Below are 20,626 nucleotides of genomic sequence, written 5' to 3'. Positions count from 1 at the left end.
TGGTCCTATCTAGGGGTGCAAACGAACCGAGCCGATTCGTGAGATTTACGAGTCCGCTCGATAAATATTTGATTCGTATTCCAACTTATCGAACTCGAGCCGAATTCAAACCTGTTCGAACTTTTTTTCCAGCCGAGCTCGACCCAAAATTATTCTGTTCGATAGTTATCGAATAGTTCGCGAGCCTTAATATTTAATTAATATAATTATGTAATAAATATATATACATTTCGAACCTTTTCGAACATTTCGAGCTTTTCGAACCATAATATCCGAGCATAGTTCAAGAATAAGTTCAAAGGTTTCGAGCCGAATTCGAACTTCATTTTGAGCCGAGCTCGAGCTTAAATATTTGAAATTATCGAGCTTCGAATCGAGCTCGAACTCGAATATACTCTTATCGAGCTGAATTCGAGCCTTAAAATTTATCATTATTCGGTTGGATTCGGTTCGTTTGCTGCCTCAAAGTCCAAAGACACTAAACTTTGTTTAAAACCCCCGCGGAATAATTCTTTTTACCAGTTGGTCACCCCTTTATCCCGGAGAAGCTCCGCCCGACCGCCGCCGGCCATTCGCCGTATCGGCGGCTACATCTTTTCAGTCTTCCCGATATAACTCCCGATTCACACTTTCTGAATCAGTTTTTCCTTAATCTCATCGGAGACCAAACCAAACCCTTCCTCTCAGACTGCGCGAATGGCAATCAAATTCACGGTCTGCTATTCCGGCTACATCGCCTCAAACCTCACTTCTTCCCCCGCCGCCTCAGGAAAATGCGCCGTCTCTCGATTCCTCCACGAATGCGCCGTCTCTCGATTCCTCTACGAATGCGCCGTGTTGCCTCATATGTTCCAGTATTCTCCGTCTCCCAATCCCGATTCCAGGTACGCAGATATCCGACGCTCGAAACTGAACCCTAGTTCTATGAATCTGGCGTCGTCTTCGATCTATTCGAAGCGGGTGGGGGAAATGCTTGGCGGAGGCTCGCGTTCACATGTCGTGTCGGGACTAATTTCTTTGGTGAAAGAGTCATCGTGGGCTTCTTCAAACGCGGGTGGCTTGGGTATTTCGCCACTGAAAGCACCGTGGATTATCCCATTCTTGCATGGTTCTAAGTGGTTGCCCTGTAACGAGCCTGCAGTCGGGTACGTTGATAGGGGTGGAACCCAATGTAGGAACCTCAGTAAAGGCACAGTTCAAAGTAGGAGTGTTGCTGGTAGTAGGAATTGTTCGGAGGCGGCCAGGAGTGCTGGTGCTAGCAGTGCGAAGGCTTTACCGCATAGTATTCGAAGTAATGCTTGGCTGCTGAAAATGATGGATCTTTGCTTCAGCTCAGACGAGGCCAAGGCTGCTTTCACTACTTTTAGCATTCGCATTTTATTCAAATCAACTTTGGCGGAGCCGAGGTCAATTCCCTCAACTTCTATGTGCCCGACGTTTGATGTGGGTGATCGCATTCTAGCAGAGAAGGTACTCACATAGAATCAACATTTGAGTTGATTCAACATATCATTCTTACGTTTGTTTTTATAAATATATGCTTGACTACGAATGGAGCTTATCTGAAGCCATTTGTGATTGTGATTTTTATTGTGGGAACTTTTGTGGATCATGATATGAGATGCTCTCAAATCTTCCATGATTGTTGATTGGAACATATCTTAAATAACTTTCAGGTATTGTTGAAATTAATGGGTTAGAGGGTGTTAAAGGTGTGTCAATACCCAACAAAAGCCATTCTAATTAGCTTATTGTTATGAAGGCGATAAAAATGGTATACTAACAACAGCATTTAGAAATATAAATTATCATGTGGTTACATTTTGCTTAGAATATAGTTCCTAATTTACTGTAAGAAAAATTATGGATCACTTTTTGTTCTTGAAGGTGCCTTCCTGATCTTAAGCAGTGAAGCATAGGAGATTTGATGATTTCAGTCTTCACTGTGTTTTCTTGATAAGTGTTCCTTGAGTCTATAATTAATTAGCTAATAATTGTAATGGGGGGAATATATGGTAAGGTAGAGGGAAAATGGGGAGTCGATGTAAGCTACTTATGGCACATGAGCTGGTCCTCCAATCCTATCACGTGCATATGTTAAAAGAAAATATTAATCAAACAATGTTGTATGAATACACAAGTGGCAGATGTGGACTGGGGAAAAAGTAGAAAGGGATACATTGTAATTTATTTGTCACCATATATTGACATGTTTTGCAAATTGTTTTAGATAACTTTTCTGGTAGCGATTATGTTACATTGATCTTAATGCTCCTACCTTACGTCAAATGGTTACCATATATTTGATTCAATAGTTATCAATTATCAGCTTGGTTTTGGTTTACAACACTCATTAACTCCTGCTTGATCAATATATTCACTTTGGACCCCAGCAGTGCCAGTCTGGCACTAAGGGGTTTCATTTCAGTCCTTAGTTGGGCCCTCTTCGTGTTATGGTGGAACTAATGTGGCTTCCTATGGCCTCTATGTTGGCCACAACAGTCTTTACTTAGCCCCCTATTGCTTCTGTTTGTCCCATTGTTGCTCCAGCTTGGCCAACATTTGCCCCTAAAGTTATAAAACTGACGGTGAGGTGAAATAAATTAGTCTTAATTTACTGAACTGGATGAGATTAGTCATTTTTGGATTTTTAGTTAAGTTTGATAGGCACCATCCTTGTCATTATTGTTTGACTCTCTCTAGGAGATCTCTTAAGCTTTCAACAAAGCTAAGAATCATAACATCACTGGTTCATATCAGCGGATTTCAAACAGCAGGGTGGATATGCTAGAGCATCACGTCTGAGCCTATTCTTCTACGTTTGGATACCTTAAAGTTGAGTTGTGCAAGTGGTGATATCCTAATATTTTGTCATTTTGGATTTTTTAGGACGCAAGATCTTATGTCATGGTTTCATTTGGAAATATTATTATTATTTGTTTTTTTTTAAGATCAAACCAGTAGATTACTGCATAATATCATGGTTTACAATACAATTCATCCAAGATGGTATATTACCATTACACCATTCTACAGTCAACGAATAAATAAAATTTTCTCTTGTTAGACGATGCGCCACAAGGTTCACGGTTCTTCGCATGTGATGGAAAAGAATAAACTTTTTTTACTCCAGAAGATCTTTAATATCTTTCGTTAATACACCATTCAGCCCCAAGTCTTCCTCTTTATCTTTGATGGCAGCTACTGCTTGAGCAGAATCTGAGAAAATGCAAACATCTTGAAGACCGAGTTTCAAACAAAACTCCATACCATGTTGAATTGCAGTTAATAGTAGTAACCAAGTTGATTTATTATTTCAGGAGCACTGACAATGTTTTTCTTAATTTTTGGGGTTCTTTGAATTCTAAAATTGAATTGAAGGAGCTATTTTTTTGGAATTATGTTTTGTTACCTGCTGAGATTGACGAGTTGAAGCTATTGTCACTGTTATTACATAACTAGGACAGTCCAATGTCAGAGAGTACGAACTCAATGGAGCAATTTTTTAAGTCATCGAATTTGCAGTGCCAACCTAAAACATTAAACCAAGTTCCTCTTGCATGTAAGATAAGTTTGGATGCTAGAGTGCCCAATTTTTTAAAAACCAATGTTTTGTTCAGTATGCTTTCTAAAAGCTATTTTTAGAATAGATGCCCGAATAGTTCCATGTTTCGACGTAGTAGTTAAAGAGAAGTTTCTAAAGAGGATATGAAGTTGAAGAAACGAAAGCTCTATTTTATTTTATTTTTATCTAGAATCAATAATTTTTATTTTAAAACATTTTAACATTGTTTAAAAGTTATCTGAAACATAAAAAAAAACTAATTTTTAATGTTTTTTTAAACATCTTATTTATTAGTTCTAAGGCATGTTTGTCAAGATCGATTGATGAAGAACATCCTTGCACATGTCTCCGTGGTATGGAGCTGCTGATATATGCATATCCTGCCAAGCTAGTGTAGACTGAGATTTATAAGTGTTCCAAGACAAGTTGGAAAACTGACCATGGTTGTTTCTTCCGATATCTTTGATGTGATGTCACTCTTATAAGATTAGCGATAAGTTAACATATAATAACTATAAATCCATATCCATAGCACTTAGGCAATAGGGCATTTACAAGAGGAAAATTGATTTTAGTATATAAAGCATTAGTTGGTTGGCTTGTTGGTATTGTATGTTATTTTGACCATATTATACTTTGCCCCAAATTATGGGGAAATGTATTTTTCATTTTATGAATATTGGAGGGGATTTACCCAAAAGAAATTGTTGAAATATGTCCTACATCGGTTGGATAGAGTTTCTGGAAGTTCCTTGTATAGACAAGGACAACCCTCCCCCTTTGAGCTAGCTTTTGGGGTTGAGTTAAGTTCAAGTCCATTTCTTAACATGGTATCAGAGTCCAGATCGCCGTATTTGTTGGATCGCCCATAATTGGGTTGCCCATAGTTGGGCCCATCCGTTAATATCTCCACGCTCCAGATGTTCATTCCTGGGCGTTTGGGTGTTTGTTGAAATATGTCTCACATCGATTGGATAGAGTTTCTGGGAGTTTAATATATGGTCTTGAACTATACTGCCCCTTGAGGTAGTTTTTGGGATTGTGTTAGGTACAAGTCCATTTCTTAACATGGTTGAATAGAGTTTTTGAGAGTTCCTTATATAGACAAGGATAATCCTTCCTCTTGAGCTAGCTTTTGGGCTTGAGTTAGGTTCAAGTCCAAGCCAGTTTCTTAACAGAAATCTTACTCGCATTTGCAATGTAAAGATGTTAGCATCTGGGGGACAAGAAAACAACACCACCTCCCTCTCCTCCGAATTCCCTATATCTCTTTGTCACATGTACACACATACATACACAAGGCATCCAAGAAATATAATCTATCTTCTCTCTCCGGCAACGGCGTCAAAAACTTTATCGTGTTTATCTTTAAACTCAAAAATAATATAAATATCAATGCACCAATTTATTAAATTAGCATGAATTAATCCGCAAGTGTACGACATCAAATTTTAGTATAGATAGAAAAATAAGGGTTATCGTTCCCACAAGATTAACTAGCAAATACCAGTTTAATATTATTTTTAATTGAAATTCCATCTATTGTTAAGATGTCGAGTTCTCCTAATCTATTCAATATACTTCTTAGCTATATCAGTTTAATTGAATTGCAACAAGTAACTCTTGTTCACTTATTTAACAAATAATATTGCATTAAATATTATGAAAACCACTGGCCTTCGATTAAATAATCTATAGCTATCACACATGTATTTGATTTTATTTCTCGATCTCAATCTAAACCCACGGCATAAACTATTATATCGTATTATAGTTTCTTCTCTCGATCTCAATTATAGCACACAAAATCATTCAAAGGTAGCTAATATTTGAAAGCATTAAAAACAATAAAACATGCACTTAAGAAATTCAAGAACTCAATCACATAGTCAATAATCATATCATCGGTTCAAGCAACGGATCCCGTAATCTTGATAAAAGTAAACTTAGTTCATAATTATAATGAATAACCGATGTTCAAAAATATTTATCAATGATTTAAACATGATTTAATCTAAAATGAAGTAAAGAACAAATTTTAGAATTAAAGGATGAGCTCTCGAAGTCGCCTTTGTTGGTTGATCCCTTTTTGTTTCTCCTTTTGACTTCTCGGTCCTTGATTCTGCTGTTCTTCTACTCTTAGAATATGAATTGTGCTTCTGGTTCTTCGAAAAAATTCGAGTGGTCGGCTCTTGATATTGGAAACCAATAAAAATTTCCTTGTATATCGTCTATCCTCCTCTCTGAATCTCTTAAGAGTCTGCTGCTGGTTCCCTCTTAATCCCTCTTTTATTGCCTCCCTTTTTCTCGAAAAGGCTTTTTCACTCTTTTAAAGAACAGTGTTAGCCACTTTGGCCCAAGACATGGGCTTATCTTTTTTTTCCCCAATTCAGATGTGGCCTTTGGTTGTTGTGTTATGGGCTCCAAAAATTTTCAAAATCTGAAGGTGTTGGCTAAAATTTCCTCTATAGGGATTCTCTTAATTCTTGAAATTTTCCAATATTTGAAGTACATGAAGTCGTGTCCATACTTGGAAGAATAGTGCTTCTAATTTTTCTTGGATTCCTTGAATTCAAACGTGGCCCTCTTGTTTATAAATTTAATGGTTCTCTTTTCTTGCGCCGTGACATTGTCGAGTGACGCTGATTCACCAAAACAATGTGAATAATTCTACTTTTCCATCATTTTAACTCATCTCGCTAATGAAAGCTTTAAAATGAGTTTAAATTGGGCTACAATGGACTTCTATAGCAACTTGGGTTAATCATTTTCGTAAAGCGAGGACGAATACGAAGTAGTTGCTATAAGGGCCCATTGTGCAGTCGCGGGCCTGGGCCCGGGGCGTGACAGAATGGTATCAGAGACGGTCACCAACCGACAGACCCCGGGAAATAAGTGCTATGCGGGACAAAGTGCTACGTGCATGGGAGCCACCTCTTGAACCTGCGGGGCAAAGTGCTACATGACGGGAGCCACCTCTTGAACCCGTAGAAGCTACCTCTAGGTTCCCGGTGCTGGTGGATCGATAGTTCAGGTCGCGACGAGGACGTCGCGTTCTGAAGGAGGGGTGATTGTGAGACCCCTGTCCCACATGGGAAAAATGAAAGCTTTAAAATGAGTTTAAATTGGGCTACAATGGACTTCTATAGCAACTTGGGTTAATCATTTTCGTAAAACGAGGACGAATACGAAGTAGTTGCTATCAGGGCCCATTGTGCAGTCGCGCAGGCGCAGGCCTGGGCCCGGGGCGTGACATATTCGGCATGAAAATCCATGATTACGAGATACAAACAACAATTTAACCACTAAAATTCGTCAACTTGCCATCGATTAAATCAAATATATCATATAAAAATACGAACTCATCATTATCTGGGGACAAGAAACACCACCACCTCCCTCTCTTCCGAACTCCCAATATCTTTACCGCATGTACAGGCATACATGAGGCATCCAAGAAATCTAATTTATCTTCTCTCTATACGTACTCAATACATAGCGGAATGTGGAAGACCAACATTCTGATATGTTTCAATCTTCCTACTTTTTGACTGTCTTTTTCCTATTCTCCAGCACAGTTATTGTCAATTGGCAATTGCTTGAAGGAACAATTTCCAGATACAAGATAACTTAAATGGTGAAAGGAGGAAGACATCTTATGATTCATTTCACATCACGAAGTGTGATCTTCATCTATTTTGAAAGGTGGGAATTTCGATTAAAACATTAATTGTTGGAAATTGACAAATGAAAGAAGACCTAACAAAATAAAACAAGTGAAACAAACAGATTACGTAATTGCTATGTGAGAAACATCAGATAACTTTTGCAAGATTCAGTGGTAATATGAGTATTGAACTTTTTGATACAAAACAATCATGGATCCATATTAAATTGAAACATTGGAATATGGCTGGCCTCTTATATGCCTAGAGTATTAAATGTGGATTGGGTTATGGGTAGGGCCTAGGGCACATGGTTTTGATAGATTCTATTCTCTAAAAATCATAAATCACACACAGGCATTGTCAGTGGTTATGGTAAATTGTTCATTTTGTTTGTGCCTTCTGTATGAGTTGATGTTTGAGGATTGTTTCAATGTTTTTAATTAATTCTTCTGAATTATTCTTTGAAACAGTGTTCAAAACAATAATTTGTGACTAACTTTGCATTATCTGTCTCAGTACCATGTGCAATCTAGTTGTTACTTGCCTCAGTTAAATGTATCAGGATTGTTCTCAGTGGTTGCGAGTTGGGAACGGTTCTGAAGTATTACAGATTCGTCATGTATTGATAAGTTAATCTCACTTATCCAATTATGGCTAATTGTTGCTTGACATCTGAGTACTTCATGCATGCGACGGTTGACTAATGAATATATTTCAGATGGTTGTTTTATTGTCTAGACTAGGTATAATAGTCATATTAGTTCTTGAATTATCTGTGAATTTTAATTAAAGACCACAAATGGATATTAAATCAACAGCACTCAATTTACAAGCCAACCTTTTGTTCCCATAACGTTCTCTCGCTTTGTTATGCAGGTCTCTTATATATTCAGAAAGCCTGAAGTCTTAGAGATTGTGATTTTCAAGGCTCCTTCCATTCTTCAGGTATCCCTTACATATCGACAGAATCATTGACATAATATGTTTTCTGCAATGTCTTATAGGTATTTGACTAGTTATCTTCGACTGCAGGAAGTTGGTTATAGTCCATCCGATGTCTTTATCAAACGAGTTGTAGCGCAAGCTGGTGATTATGTGGAGGTAAGCATTAGTTTCCATGTTCTTGTCTAATTGTTTCTCTCATTTCTTCCCCATTAGACGCGGTTCATTTTGATTCCTTTCGTAGGTTCGTGACGGAAAATTGTTTGTCAATGGCATTGCTAAAGATGAGGATTTTATCTTGGAGCCACTCGAGTATGAAATGAAGCCAGTGGTAATGTTTTGTTTCTGTTTGCACCGTCTGATCACACCTTGTCATCTTCTGCAAGTAAATTTATTAGAGAGCAACTCATTGTTTCTGTTTTAAACTAGCTTGTACCTGAAGGCTACGTGTTCGTGCTGGGAGATAACCGTAACAACAGTTTTGACTCTCATAACTGGTAATAATTAAATTGCAGTATGCATAATCAATGCTGATATCTTACTTAATGTTTTCACTAAATCTTTTGGAAAACTGTGATTATAGAATATTGAGCACATGATTTATATAGCCTGCATGGAGATCTTTAAAATGAATTTGAAAAACTGGTCTGAATCAGAAGTATCTGCTTTTTAGGGGTCCGCTACCTGTAAAAAACATCGTGGGTAGATCAGTGCTACGGTACTGGCCTCCTTCAAAAGTATCCGGCTCTCTGTTCGACACGTTCCAGCAAAACAGCCCTGTTGCATATTCATGATCCTTTGCCTCCTTTTCAAGGAAATGGTTCCCTTACCTGTAAGTAGTAAATTGTCGGTTTCCATTTTTGTTTTTGTTTTTGTTTTTTTGGATTGGATTTGCATGATCATGGTATGTTATTAAATCTCCTTTGTGACGGTACCATCGAGGCAATCGATGCCACGAATGTGAAGATGAGGGTACCCTGGAGGTAATAGAGTTAATTATGTTGAATGGTGGTGATGTATTTAAGATTTGTCGGGGTTTGCTGTATAAGTTGTTCGGCATTTTACTTGCTACTTGGGTGATCTTCCCCTCGGATTAAATAAATGTGTATGCTGATTCCCTAGTGAGTAGTTCTAGGTAGTGTTTGGTAGAGCTTGTAGGAAACACTTCTCAGCTTTTACTTAAACAAAATTTCAACAAATTTCAAAATTTTGTGAAAGAAAGAAAAGCTGAGAAGTGCTTCTCAAATGCTCTTCCAAACACTACCCTAGGGTGGCTAATAGCATAAATTTTTCGCGATTTTTGGATGACATTCAAATCAACCTGGGTGAGCATTTGGTTAAAACTGAATTGCATTACACAAGACCGAACTAACAGAATTTTTTTAGCAAATCGAACCGACCAAACTTTTCATTAAAAAATACCGAACGGCGTAAACAGAAATGACCGAACTTTTTTGGGGAAAATAATAAAAAATAATTGAACATAAACACTTTAACAAAGAAAACACTGCATTTAACATTCTCCTGTATATAAGGCACGGTTTGGCCGCGATAAATTTATGCTCAGGCAAAATAAATTAAAAAAAATTCCAAGTAACATAAAAGGAACAGGAAACGCATTATATTCCGTTGGACATACCTCCTCAAAACGAGCATTCTCATTTTCAAAAGTAAAAGGAAACTGTGAAATTAGTTAAGCTTTTGGATTTTGAGAAGTGTAGAGTTGTGGCTTCTGGATTTTGGGAAAGTAGATGGATATATTTAAATGGGATTAACAAAAAAAGTTGTAAAACGATAAAGCCCTATACTATACAAATGTAATGGCCGAAATTAAATATCAGATCGGTTTAACAGATATCGAACCGAATAGAGACCGAAATAACATATTTTTTAAAAAATTAAAAATGACTTTTCAAATTAAATCAATCAAATTTTCGAATTAATTTGGTTCGATCAATTAATTTGATTTAACCGATATTCTGTCTCCATGAATGCATTCGATTTATGGGGGACACGGAACATGGAGTTCAGGTTTTTAAATATAATCTTCTCGTTTGAGAAATTATTGATTAAATTTCAATTTTGAATTAGTTATATTTTAAAAAAATTTATATAGTGACCCAACTCGGATCATCTACTAACATAATTATTTAGATATGCAATTAAAAAAGTATTCGACTAAACTTATTAAAAACATCTTATAAGCTTAAGAGTTTATAATATGTTTTAGTAGCTTATAAGCTGTCAGGTCTTATTTTAAAAATAAGATATTAAAATTTTTATATTAACTTATTTTAAACAACTTAGAGATATTGATGTATTTGATATTATAAGATATTTTTATTGTCAAAAGTACCAAAAATTGTATAATACTATGAAGGTAATATAAATAGTAATATATAAACAAAAATAATTTTAAATTTATCATAAATGTTTAACATATATTTAAAAAATAAAAATATTTTTAATTTTAATTTAAAAAAAAATTGATGAATTATGTACAAAAAATGGGCAAAGAGCATGCTGATAATTTAATAAAATATATAAGGATAATATTGAGAACAACCTATAAGTCGTCAAACAACTTATTTTGACAGTTTATGCTTGTTTGACAAAAAAATTTCAGACAAATTAAAGAGCTTATAAGGTATGAAACAACTTATAAGCTTTGTCAAACACCCTCTAATTTAAAAAGAAAACTTAATCAAAGTAACAAGACAACATAAAGTTAAATCAAATTCACAATGCAAATCAACAGAATACGACCGACACTAAAACCCAAAACAATATTTATATAGCCAAATCGAAATCACTGTATCAAAACCCAATAGAAAACAAAACAAAACCTCCAAGTGATCACTAGTGCACCCTCTGCTTGTCCAACCTGAGACCTGACCTGCTAAATGAGGTGTCCAAGATAAAACCAATGGTGTGATCGACTAACGCCCAACATGAAATATACGAGTATGCAAACTGATATAATGCATGCAAAATGACGTGACTGGGTAACTGGTCAACTATCAAATTCTACTCTGACTAGGCGTCAATGACTAAATGAGTGTACAGTACCATTTAAGAATCCGATCGCGGGGTAACGTACACACTCGTCTAGATCACCATAGCCTCAGTCTTTGCCATCACGATAGCTCCCTCAGACCATATACAAGGTGTAGGGATGAGCGACCCTACTAGAAAGACTATTTCGAAGGAGATACGATTCAACATGAATATGCATGATAAGCACAAATCCTATAGCATATTTAGAATTCTATTTTTTATATTCGTTCTTATCTAGAGTTTTTGTCCCTTGTTTTGCGCTTAAATTGTCATATTTGTATTGTTTGTAGGTTTGACTGAAATTGGATAGATGAAATTTGAGAGAGTCAAACATTACGGTACCACGATGGAATTTGGCCGTAAATCAAGGGAGATGTGTAACGCCCCGATTTTATCTTAATTGAGCTTATTTGAGTTAATCGGAGATTACAGAGTTCAAGAGCCGACTTGATTTTGATCAGGGTTTATTTTGTAAATTTTAAAAATTTCAGGGACTAAAGTGCAAAATTAGAGTTTAATATAGTATCTTGTCTTGGTTGACTATTCTCCTTCACTCATCTTCTTCACTAGCCGGTTCCCCTCCATTGTAGACGCCCCAAACCATTTTCAAGCTTTCTGATTTTAGTTTTCGGTCGATCCGTCCATTGGAATTTATTTCTGAAGGCAGATTAGCGATCACAGCAGCGAGAGCTTCGTTCTATCGTAAGTATTTCTCCGATCAGATACATTATATTTTTTGGATGTTGTTAGAATCGATTGAGTTTCGGTTATGTCGTTCTTGGCAGAGTTCTGATCGTTTATTCTCTGTCAGTTTTGAAATAGAGCGTCGTTTGGATTTGTTATGATTTTTGGAAGCTTATTTTCGAAAATTGAGTTTTGAGATTTGTTGGGTTTGAGCCTTTATTGTTGTCTTAGCATTGATATGAGTTGATATCGATATTGTACTGTTGTCTGTGTTTCTGGTTTGATCCGTTTATAGCCGTTATGCCACCGGTTTGAGTTTTTTTAGAGATTTTGAACCGTTTGAGTTGTAGAACTTGGCTATTGAGTTTGATCATCGTTGTTGATCTTATTTTCCTCCGTACAGATTCGTTTGGAGTTTGTTGAGCCCTGTGTTAGCAGCATTGGTTCGTCGAAGAGTTGGACGAAGAGCGGTAAAGAGTTTACCATGAGCCTTGTTGTTGTTTAGGTTGCATAGATTTTGATATAACCTCTTTTGTAGCGTGTCCAGAGTTGGAGCTACTTGCATTGAAAGGTACAAGCAGTCATCGTTAGCGGGATAGCATATTCGAGACAGTTGGTTCTTGAGTTTTCCCTTAAAATCACATACTTGCATCAATATTTATTCTAGCATGTGGAACTTGTATTTTATTGTTGATTGAGCATTTGTTATATGGCTTAATGTTTTATGTTTTACTTATGCATTCATCTTGAGCCAAACCATTGATTTCAGCGGGCAGAACGGCCTTTTTTTATGTTAGACGTTTTGGGGGCTTTAAGCGAGTGACCTAGGCCTAGAGGCTCGCCTAATGTCAGAATACTCCTTATAGTCGCACCAAAGTTTAGGGGATTGAGATACATGACACCACCTCGATTTGGAGAGTCGGTGAGTTGTTACGTGATCTCATCCTCGGGATCCCAAAATCAGAGCAGCAATCCCTTGTTTATCAGATTTGATATCCCTATTTTAAAGACATGCATATCATTCATTTTGATTTGATTATGTTGTCTTGAAAGCATGTTGTTGATATATTACTTGTATTACTTGTTATGTTGCTTTTACTGGGAATATCATTCTCACCGGAGTTATCCGGCTGTTGCTTTGTTTTGTATGTATACTTGGCAACAGGTGGGGTAGGATCAAGTCAGCGAAGACCTGGTTAGCATCAAGAGTGAAAGTTAGAAGTGGGACTCGGTTTAGAAGTCGTGTCAGCATGTCAATCTAGTTTATGATTTGAAGCATGTTAGAACTCGAACTTGTTGTTGTTTGTAGCTTCTATTATTCAAATATTATGGATTGAAGGTTGTCATTGCATGTAATATGAATTTCGTTATGTATTGAATGACTTTTGGATTGAGTTTCCAAGCTCTTTTTCTGGTTTTTTGTTCTGTTCTTTTCTGCAGCAGGGGGCGCCCGATCGGCAGTTTTTAGCAGACCAAGCGCACCCCCCTTTGAGTAAAATAGCAGCGCGGCTGTTTTGGCCACGCCCGAGCGGTAGTTTTCTACCGCCCGAGCGCGGAACCCCTTTTAAAAGAAAACTTTCTTTGCTTTTAATCTTTGAACTTGTATGCTCTATTGTTGTTTAATCCGAGATTAGATTTTTAGAACCGAGGTCTCACATTAAGTGGTATCAGAGCGATAAGTTCTTGGTTGAACTAGAGTGAGCGGGGTAGATTGAATCCGCGTGCATTGGCTCCTCGCATGGGTTTGAGTTATTTAATTATTTATTTAATTTCATGCGAGCATGCTTTATTATTTGAGAAGTATTTGAATGACATGATTATGTGATTTAATTTATAAAGCATGATCTACTTGAGATATAATTGTTTTTGTTATCGGTGGGTATCCGATTTTCTGAGATGTTGTTAAGGGCACCGTTTGTAGCAAAAGAGATATTTTGTGTCCTAACCTTTGATTATCAGATGGGTACTCATCGAGTTATTAACAGAAACCCACCGCCAGTTACTCCACCAAATGAGCAAGCTAATACTGAAACTGTTCAAATGGATGCTACAGCGACACCTTTGGAAACCTTGCTGAAGAGATTTCAGTCGTTTAATCCGCCTTTGTTGTTAGGTACAGAGAATCCGGTTGACTGTGAGAGCTAGTTGGACGACATTGATCAGTTGTTCGATTCCCTTGATTACTCTGACGACCGCCGAACTAGGTTAGTCATTCATCAGCTTCGAGGTGTTGCTAAGAACTGGTGGATCACGACAAAGAGAACCATGGAGAATCGAGGTACAGTTGTTACTTGGTCTCTTTTAAAAACTGAGTTTTATAAGTGATTTTTTCCTATTTCATACCGAAAGGATAAGGGAGCCGAGTTTGCTAATCTAAGGCAAGGGAACTTGAACATTGAAGAGTATGTTGCCAAATTCGATAGTCTGTTGCGTTTTGCACCGCATATTGCCGACAATGAAGAAGCCAAAGCCGATCAGTTCATCAATGGCTTGAACCCCGACATCTTCATGTTGGTAAACACTGCTAGGCCTGATAACTTTGCGGATGCCATAAATCATGCAAAGGGAGATAAAGCGGGTTTGTGGAGACAGAGAGGAAATCAGATGGTAACTCAGCAGCCGAGATAGTCTCAGAATCAACCGTATCAGTATCAAAATCAGCCACCTCAGAATCAGAACCAACCACAGAGGTACGAAGGAGGAAGAAGTGGTGGTAACAGGAAGGATCATTACAAAGCAAGAGGGAAACAGTTCAAGAAGCAAGGAAACAGTTTTTCTAGTTCCAGTGATTCCAAGCAGTTTGGTTCAGGACAGAGTTCTGGATCTTCATCTTTGTTTTGCAACAAGTGCAGAGGTAGACACTCACCGGATCAGTATGTAGGAGTCTTTGGGAACTGCAATACCTGTCAGCAACCGGGACATTTTTCTAAGGTGTGCCCTCAGCGTAGTAGAGATCGAGCTCAGAGTGGGAGTTCATCTAGAACTGCATCTCAGCCTGAGAGACAGTCTTCTGTAGTTTACTCCTTTCAGCCTCAGCAGCAGAACAGACAGGGAGGTAACCTGAATGCGAACCAGCCTCCGAGACAGCATGCACGAGTCTTTGCTTTGATAGAGGATCAGGCTACGGCAGCACCGAACGATGTTATAGCAGGTAACTGTTCGATTTTCAGTTATTTTGCTCATGTATTGATATATACAGGTGCTTCTCATTCCTTTATCTCTGAAAAATTTGTGTTGATGCATGCTTTGCAAACTGAGTTGTTGCCTACTGTAGTAGCTGTTACTTCATCTTTGGGTGAAGGAATTATTTCTGTCAGATTAGTTAGAAACTGTGAACTTTGTTTTGAGGGAAATTTGTTAGAGTTCAACTGTATTGTACTTGGGCTATCAGATTTTGACTGTATTGTTGGTATAGATGCTTTAACCAAGTACAGGACAACAGTCGATTGTTTTCTGAAGGTTGTCAGATTCAGACCTGAAATGGCAGACGAGTGGAAATTCTTTGGTAAGGGTTCTCGATCTAGAATTCCTTTGATTTCAATGTTATCTATGACTCGTTTGTTACAGAGAGGTGCAGAGGGATTTTTGGTTTATGTAGTTGATGTACTGAAATCTAGCCCTGAATTGGTTGATATACCAGTGGTTAGGGAATTTGCTGATGTGTTTCCGAAAGAGATTCCTGGATTTCCGCCTATTCGAGAGATCGAATTCAGCATCGATTTAGTGTCAGGTACTCAACCTATTTCCAAAGCTCCGTATCTTATGGCACCGGTCGAATTGAGAGAATTGAAGGAGCGACTTGAGGATTTGATTGCCAAGGGATACATCAGAACTAGTGTGTCGCCTTGGGGTGCTCCTGTTCTGTTTGTTCGGAAGAAGGATGGTTTTATACGGCTCTGTATCGACTACCGTCAACTGAATCAGTTTACAGTTAAGAACAGGTATCCTTTACCCCGAATAGATGACCTTTTTGATCAGCTGCTGGTTTCTTCTGTCTATTCGAAGATTGATCTGAGGTCAGGTTATCATCAGCTGAGAGTGCGAGAGGAAGATTTTCCTAAGAACGCATTCAAAACGAGGTATGGTCATTTTGAGTTTATAGTCATGCCGTTTGGTTTGACTAACGCTCCAGCGGTTTTTATGGGTTTGATGAACCGTATCTTTCAGCGCTATTTAGATGAGTTTCTTATTATCTTCATCGATGATATTCTTATCTACTCGAAGAACCGTACTGACCATGCAGAGCATTTGAGGATCGTCTTGCAGATTTTGCGAGTTGAGCAGTTGTTTGCCAAGCTATCTAAGTGTGAATTCTTGTTGGATCGAGTTGTCTTTCTCGGTCATATTATTTCTGGAGATGGGATTTCTGTCGATCCCAGCAAGATTGAAGCGGTTATGAATTGGCCTAGACCGACATCAGTACCTGAGATTCGAAGCTTTATGGGTTTAACTGGTTATTATCGCCGATTCATCGAGGGATTCTCATCTATTGCCAAGCCGATTACCCAGCTGTTTCAGAAGAATGCGTCTTTTATCTAAACTGCAGATAGTGAAGCTAGCTTTGTTAATCTGAAGAGGAGACTGACCAGTGCTCCGATTCTTTCAATTCCAAAAGGCACTGGAGGTTTCACTGTGTATTGAAATGCTTCTAACCGAGGCTTGGGATGTGTTCTTATGCAGCATAAGCATGTGATAGCGTATGCATCGAGGCAGCTGAAGCCGCACGAGACTCGTTATTCGGTTCATGATCTTGAACTCGCTGCGATTGTATTTGCTTTGAAGATCTAGCGTCACTATCTGTATGGTGAGTCTTTCGAAATCTTTTCTAACCATAAGAGCCTTAAGTACTTGTTTTCACAGGCGGAGCTGAAAATGAGACAGAGAAGATGGTTAGATCTATTGAAGGATTTCGACTGCGAAATCAAGTATTACCCGGGAAAGTCGAATGCAGTTGCAGATGCCTTGAGCCGAAAGCTATGTTCTTTATCTCTTTTCACTATCGGTGTTTCTCAGTTGATCGATGATTGTTGCACTTCTGGTTTGGAGTTTGAAATAGATAGGAAGACTATCAGAGTTTTTGCTATTCGGGCCAAGCCGAAATTGTTTATTTCGATCAAAGAAGCACAGAAGTCTGATCCGAGCACTCATATTTTAGTAGAGAAAGTCAGATCTGGGCATCAGTCTGAATTCCAGGTTAGAGATGACGTTCTGTTTGTGAATAGCCGTATTTTTTTTCCTGATATTTGGGAGTTGAGACAGCGTATTCTCCGAGAGGCTCATTGCAGTCGGTTCAGTGTTCATCCTGGGGGTCGGAAGATGTATAACGATCTGAAGAATCAGTTTTGGTGGAAGAGAATGAAGAGAAACATTTTGAGGTTTGTATCTCGATGTTTGAACTGTCAGCAAGTGAAAGCAGAGAGGAAGCGAACGGGTGGTCTGTTGCACAGTCTATCTGTTCCTGAATGGAAATGGGATCACATTTCTATGGATTTCTTCACTAAACTACCGCGATCTGTTCGAGGATACGATGCTATTTGGGTAGTGATCGACCGATTGACGAAGTTTGCTTGTTTTATTCCATACAGGATGACGTATCGTCACTATCAGATGGCTGAGTTGTATGTTAGCAACGTTGTGAGGTTGCATGGTGTGCCGAAGTCGATACCCTAGATTCACTTTGCACTTTTGGCACAGTCTTCAGGAGGCACTTGGTACTCGATTGCATCTGAGTACAACTTATAATCCTTAGACCGATGGACAGTCAGAGCGGACTATCCAGACGTTAGAGGATATGCTTCGAGCAGTAGTGCAAGATTTTGGCACTAGTTGGCAGGATTCTTTGCCTCTTGTCGAGTTTTCTTACAACAACAGCTTCCAAGCGAGTATCGGTATGGCGCTTTTTGAGGCTTTGTACGGTAAGAAGTACCAATCTCCGTTGTTTTGGGATGATTTATTCGAGTCACCTGATTTGGGACCGGATATGCTTAGAGATATGGCAGAGCAAGTAAAGATCATTCAGTCTAGAATGAAGTCAGCTCAGGATAGACAGATGAAGTATGCGAATATCAGGCGTAGACCTCTGAGTTTCGTGCAGGGAGACCGAGTTTTCCTTAAGATTTCTCCTTTCAGAGGCACTGTCAGATTTGGTAAGAGAGGGAAGTTATCTCCGAGATTCATTGGACCGTACGAGATTCTCGAGAAGTTAGGCGATCTTGCCTACAGACTTGCACTTCCTCCGTCTTTATCTGGTATTCACGACGTTTTTCACGTCTCTATGTTGCAGAAGTATCATCCAGATCCTTCTCATATTCTTCAACCTGATGAAGCCGAGTTAGACGAGACTCTGAGCTACTTTGAGAGACCGATTTAGATCCTTGATTGGAATGTGAAACAACTCAGAACCAGGTTGATTCAGTTAGTGAAAGTGCAGTGGAGCCATCACGGCGTCGAAGAAGCGACTTGGGAGACAGAATCTAACATGAGACAACGTTTTCCTGAGTTATTCGGATGACGTGAGTTCTTCTTACTATCTTTAGTTCTTTATTCTATCTTATGAGTTGTGATTCTAACTGATTTCGGGGACGAAATCTCTTCTTAGTGGGGGAGAATTGTAACGCCCCGATTTTATCTTAATTGAGCTTATTTGTGTTAATCGAAGATTACAGAGTTCAAGAGCCGACTTGATTTTGATCAGGGTCTATTTTGCAAAATTTGGAAATTTCAGGGACTAAAGTGCAAAATTGGAGTTTAATATATTATCTTTTCTTGGTTGACTATTATCCTTCACTCATCTTCTTCCCTAGCCGGTTCCCCTCCATTGTAGACGCCCCAAACCCTTTTCAAGCTTTCAGATTTCAGTTTCCGGTCGATCCGTCCGTTTGAATTTATTTATGAAGGCAGATTAGCGATCACAGCAGCGAGAGCTTCGTTCTATCGTAAGTATTTCTCCGATCAAATACATTCTATTTTTTGGATGTTGTTAGAATCGATTGAGTTTCGGTTATGTCGTTCTTGGAAGAGTTCTGATTGTTTATTCTCTGTCGGTTTTGAAATAGAGCATCGTTCGGATTTGTTTTGATTTTTGGAAGCTTATTTTTGAAAATTGAGTTTTGAGATTTGTTGGGTTTGAGCCTTTATTGTTGTCTTAGCATTGATATGAGTTGATATCGATATTGTACTGCTGTCTGTGTTTCCGAGTTGATCAGTTTATAGTCGTTATGCCGCCGGTTTGAGTTTTTTTAGAGATTTTGAACCGTTTGAGTTGTTGAACTTGGCTATTGAGTTTGATCGTCGTTTTTGATCTTCTTTGCCTCCGTACATATTCGTTTGGAGTTTGTCGAGCACTGTGTTAGCAGCATTGGATCGTCAAAGAGTTGGACGAAGAGCGGTAAAAAGTTTACCTTGAGCCTTGTTGTTGTTTAGGTTGTATAGATTTTGATATAACCTCTTTTGTAGTGTGTCCAGAGTTGGAGCTACTTGCATTGAAAGGTACAAGCAGTCATCGTTAGCGGGATAGAATACTCGAGACAGTTGGTTCTTGAGTTTTCCCTTAAAATCACATACTTGCATCAATACTTGTTCTAGCATGTGGAACTTGTATTTTGTTGTTGATTGAGAATTTGTTATATGGCTTAATGTTTTATGTTTTACTTATGTAATCATCGTGAGCCAAACCTTTTATTTCAGCGGGCAGAACGGCCTTTTTTTATGTTAGAAGTTTTGGGGGCTTTAAGCGAGTGTCCTAGGCGTAGAGGCTCGCATAGTGTCAGAATACTCTTTATAGACGCACCAAAGTCTAGGGAATTGGGATACGTGACACCACCTCGATTGGGAGAGTCGGTGAGTTGTTACGTGATCTCATCCTCGGGATCCCTAAAGCAGAACAACAATCCCTTGTTTGTCAGATTTGATATCCTTATTTTAAAGATATGCATATCATTCGTTTTGATTTGATTATGTTGTCTTGAAAGCATGTTTTTGATATCTTACTTGTATTACTTGTTATGTTGCTTTTACTGGGAATATCATTCTCATCGGAGTTATCCGGCTGTTGCTTTATTTTGTATGTGTACTTGGCAACAGGTGGGGCATGATCAAGTCAACGAAGACCTGGTTAGCATCAAGAGTGAGAGTTAGAAGTGGGACTCGGTTTAGAAGTCGTGTCAGCATGTCAATCTAGTTTATGATTTGAAGCATGTTAGAACTCGAACTTGTTGTTGTTTGTAGCTTCTATTATTCAAATATTATGGATTGAAGGTTGTCATTGCATGTAATATGAATTTCGTTATGTATTGAATGACTTTTGGATTGAGTTTCCAAGCTCTTTTTCTGGTTTTTTGTTCTGTTCTTTTCTGCAGCAGGGGGCGCCCGATCGGCAGTTTTTAGCAGACCAAGCGCACCCCCCTTTGAGTAAAATAGCAGCGCGGCTGTTTTGGCCACGCCCGAGCGGTAGTTTTCTACCGCCCGAGCGCGAAACCCCTTTTAAAAAAAAAATTCTTTGCTTTTAATCTTGGATCTTGTATGCTCTGTTGTTGTTTAATCCGAGATTAGATGTTTAGAACCGAGGTCTCACAAGATGGATCCCGTAAAATTTCTGGAAATTTTGATGCACGAACATGTGTCCGGATGTGGGTCCGTGCATTTTCGCGCAAATATTTCCTTTTTCTGCGCAGAATTTCGGGAAATAAAAACATCTCCTTTTTAGGTTCGA

The 20,626-nt window shown here is 38.4% G+C and overlaps 1 protein-coding gene across 1 annotated transcript; it reads left to right on the top strand.

The window, feature by feature from the left end:
- Positions 1 to 493: 493 nt before the first annotated feature.
- Positions 494 to 9,291, top strand: LOC140880319 (thylakoidal processing peptidase 1, chloroplastic-like). Its single transcript, XM_073284659.1, has 6 exons — positions 494 to 1,470; positions 8,110 to 8,178; positions 8,266 to 8,334; positions 8,420 to 8,506; positions 8,605 to 8,672; positions 8,849 to 9,291. The coding sequence occupies exons 1-6, from the start codon at positions 697 to 699 to the stop codon at positions 8,967 to 8,969; spliced, it is 1,188 nt and encodes a 395-aa protein (XP_073140760.1). The 5' UTR covers positions 494 to 696; the 3' UTR covers positions 8,970 to 9,291.
- Positions 9,292 to 20,626: the final 11,335 nt, after the last annotated feature.

Source organism: Henckelia pumila, chromosome 2 (assembly GCF_033568475.1).
Source record: "Henckelia pumila isolate YLH828 chromosome 2, ASM3356847v2, whole genome shotgun sequence".
Lineage (NCBI taxonomy): Eukaryota > Viridiplantae > Streptophyta > Magnoliopsida > Lamiales > Gesneriaceae > Henckelia > Henckelia pumila.
This window is presented reverse-complemented; position numbering and strand designations above follow the sequence as displayed.